General features: G+C 38.6%; 1 protein-coding gene across 1 annotated transcript in view; it reads left to right on the plus strand.

The window, feature by feature from the left end:
* Nucleotides 1-2,482, plus strand: part of KIAA0895 (KIAA0895 ortholog) — a 30,598-nt gene that overhangs the window by 7,936 nt on the left and 20,180 nt on the right. The window contains exon 2 of the mRNA XM_031063335.1: nt 2,234-2,482. This exon is cut by the window's right edge and continues 302 nt beyond it. Within this exon, the coding sequence (XP_030919195.1) occupies nt 2,234-2,482 (249 nt within the window). The remainder of the gene's footprint in view (nt 1-2,233) is intronic.

Below are 2,482 nucleotides of genomic sequence, written 5' to 3' on the forward strand. Positions count from 1 at the left end.
GAGGATTCACAGACTTAGGATGGAAGAAAACTGAGTTTGCATAGGATACACGTGCTTTAGTGAAGGGGAATAATGTAATGCTTCTACCTGTCTTCTTTCCAGTGGAGAAAACACCCTGGCTGCAGATCACTCATCACATGTTCGTGCAAACTGGATCTCTGGTCTTTTTGGTTTTTAGGGCAGGATGTTTGGGAGAACTGAGGAACACAGGTTGATATGGAGCTGACAGAGGTCCAACAGCATGAAATACATTGTCATGGTGCTTATGTTGGGAGCAAAACTGAATTTTACTGTGAAAATAAATCCAAAATTAAGCCACTGCTGATTTTTTTTTTCCACCTTGGAGGCATTTAATGATCTCTTGCTGCTATTAGGTTCAGAGTATAATTACTGTATGTAAAGTAATTACAGTTCAACTACATATAACTGGAGGATGAAGCTCAAATCCCTTTTGCAGGCTTTAATCATGCCACAGCCGTATCTCCTGTTCTGTGGATCCTTTTATTTTAGGTACAGAAGTAGGAAATATTTCTCTGTGGCACAATTTATTTGTATGAGTAGTTTCAGCTCACCTAATGTTCTGGGATGAACTGGTTGTCAAGAGGAGGGGGTGGTTAGAACCAGTGAAGCGAGGTCACTTCTCTCTAACAAGCCAGCACAAATGTTAAATTCAGTTTTAATCCTCAATGACTTTTCTGTTCAGCTGCTCTGCACCAGGGACCAGTCTCCCCCAAAGGCCATGCCAGGGGTCAGAGCAAGAAAGGATGGTTCACTCTAATTAAAGAAACCTTATTTGCTTCTTGCACTTAGTTTGATTATAATATTTCTTTTCAAGTGTTTTTTTAAGCCAGCTGTTATGGTAGAACAACTTTGATTAGATGAAATACACACTATTGTCTTAAGGCTTTTCAAGAGTGTAACTAGCTGATCTCTCTTGCCTCTCCAAATGTAGCTCATTGTCTGTATTAAGACTGAAACTGTATTAGCACATGAAACTGAAGTCTTCTAAACATATATTACTGTCCATATACTGTTGAAAATTGTTTACAGTGGCTGGCCCTTTCCAATGTTCTCACCCTTTTCTGAGAGTAAACTCTGTGAATCAGATTTTGCAGATGAGATCACACCAGACTGCTTGTATCGCAGCACAGATCCCTGTGGAACTTCACTGTACACGCTGCTCACATGCTCCTATGCAGTTTCCTATATTTTAAGTTATTCTTTATCCTTACAGAAAGCCTTCCTTGCATGATAAAGATCAATCAGCTCAAAACTATACATTTGTTAATGTAACAGTTGATGTTCATGAAGTTCTGCAGTCTTTTTTTAAACAACTAAGTTCTTACCTGCCAGCAGTGTAGTTGTGCATTGTGAAAAATGCATGTATGTTATGACTGGCTGTTTGCAAATATTAAAATGAATATTATATGTGTTGTGTTAGAAAGTAATGCTGTATTAATTCTCTTAAGTAGTACATTAATTATAGTTTTAGGTTATAAAAAATGTTAAAATAGAAACTATGCTATGTAGGATACTTTTTTTAAAGAAAGGACTCGCAGCAAGATAGCAGCCACAGGACACCTAAATCTTTCAGAGAAAAAGAATTTATTGCCCTCTTATCAGAAGAAACGAACTTCTTCCTGCCTCAAAGGCGCTGTTAGGATTCAGAGGAAGAAACTGACGATGACCAGACAGAATCCTGTATTTGAATGGAATTTATGCATCATGTATGGAGTTTATGAATATGCAACAGGCTATTGCTTTTAAGGGTTAATAATCCTTTGTTAACAGGGGTCCTTTTTCGGGCTCGTGCTGCCCAGAAAAAGGTACCCGGACGTCTGTAACTCTTTGTCTCCATTGTCTCATATTGTCCTAATTCAAATTGTCCAAATTATTATTACTCTAATTGTATTACTATTTTTATAACCATTTTATTACTATTAAACTTTTAAAATTTTAAAAACAGGTGATTGGCGTTTTTCACATGCCTGGAGATGCAGGTATAAAACACTCGTTTAGCTGGACCTTACAAGTCCCAGCCTAATTGTTCAAAAGTGATACGCACACACACTCAGTTCTCCCCTATGCCTAGAAGTCAAGATTAATGTGATGTGAACTCCAGTTAAGACGTTTTGTTTCCTTTATGTTGCAGTTTTGAGTCCTTAAGATTGGTTTCACTTTGTGAAAATCAACTTTATCCTCATTATTTTCTTTTTTTTCCCCCTAAATGCAGAAAAACTTCACTGGCCTAAGACAGAGCTTTCTAGGAAATCAGTCCTGAGTCTGGAAGTACATAAACTGAACATTAATAATGAAAACAGCCTTCAGCATCCTCCTTCTGGCATCCTTAAGGACATTTTCACAACAGGAACCAGCAGCTACAACGTCCTTCTGCAGAGCAAAGAGGAGAAGAAACACCACGCTCAGAAGCAGCCGTCCTCGCACCACAAGAAGCACCGGAGAGCCGCCCCCAAGCGCTCCT

This window comes from Geospiza fortis, unplaced genomic scaffold, assembly GCF_000277835.1.
Source record: "Geospiza fortis unplaced genomic scaffold, GeoFor_1.0 scaffold255, whole genome shotgun sequence".
Taxonomy (NCBI): Eukaryota; Metazoa; Chordata; class Aves; order Passeriformes; family Thraupidae; genus Geospiza; species Geospiza fortis.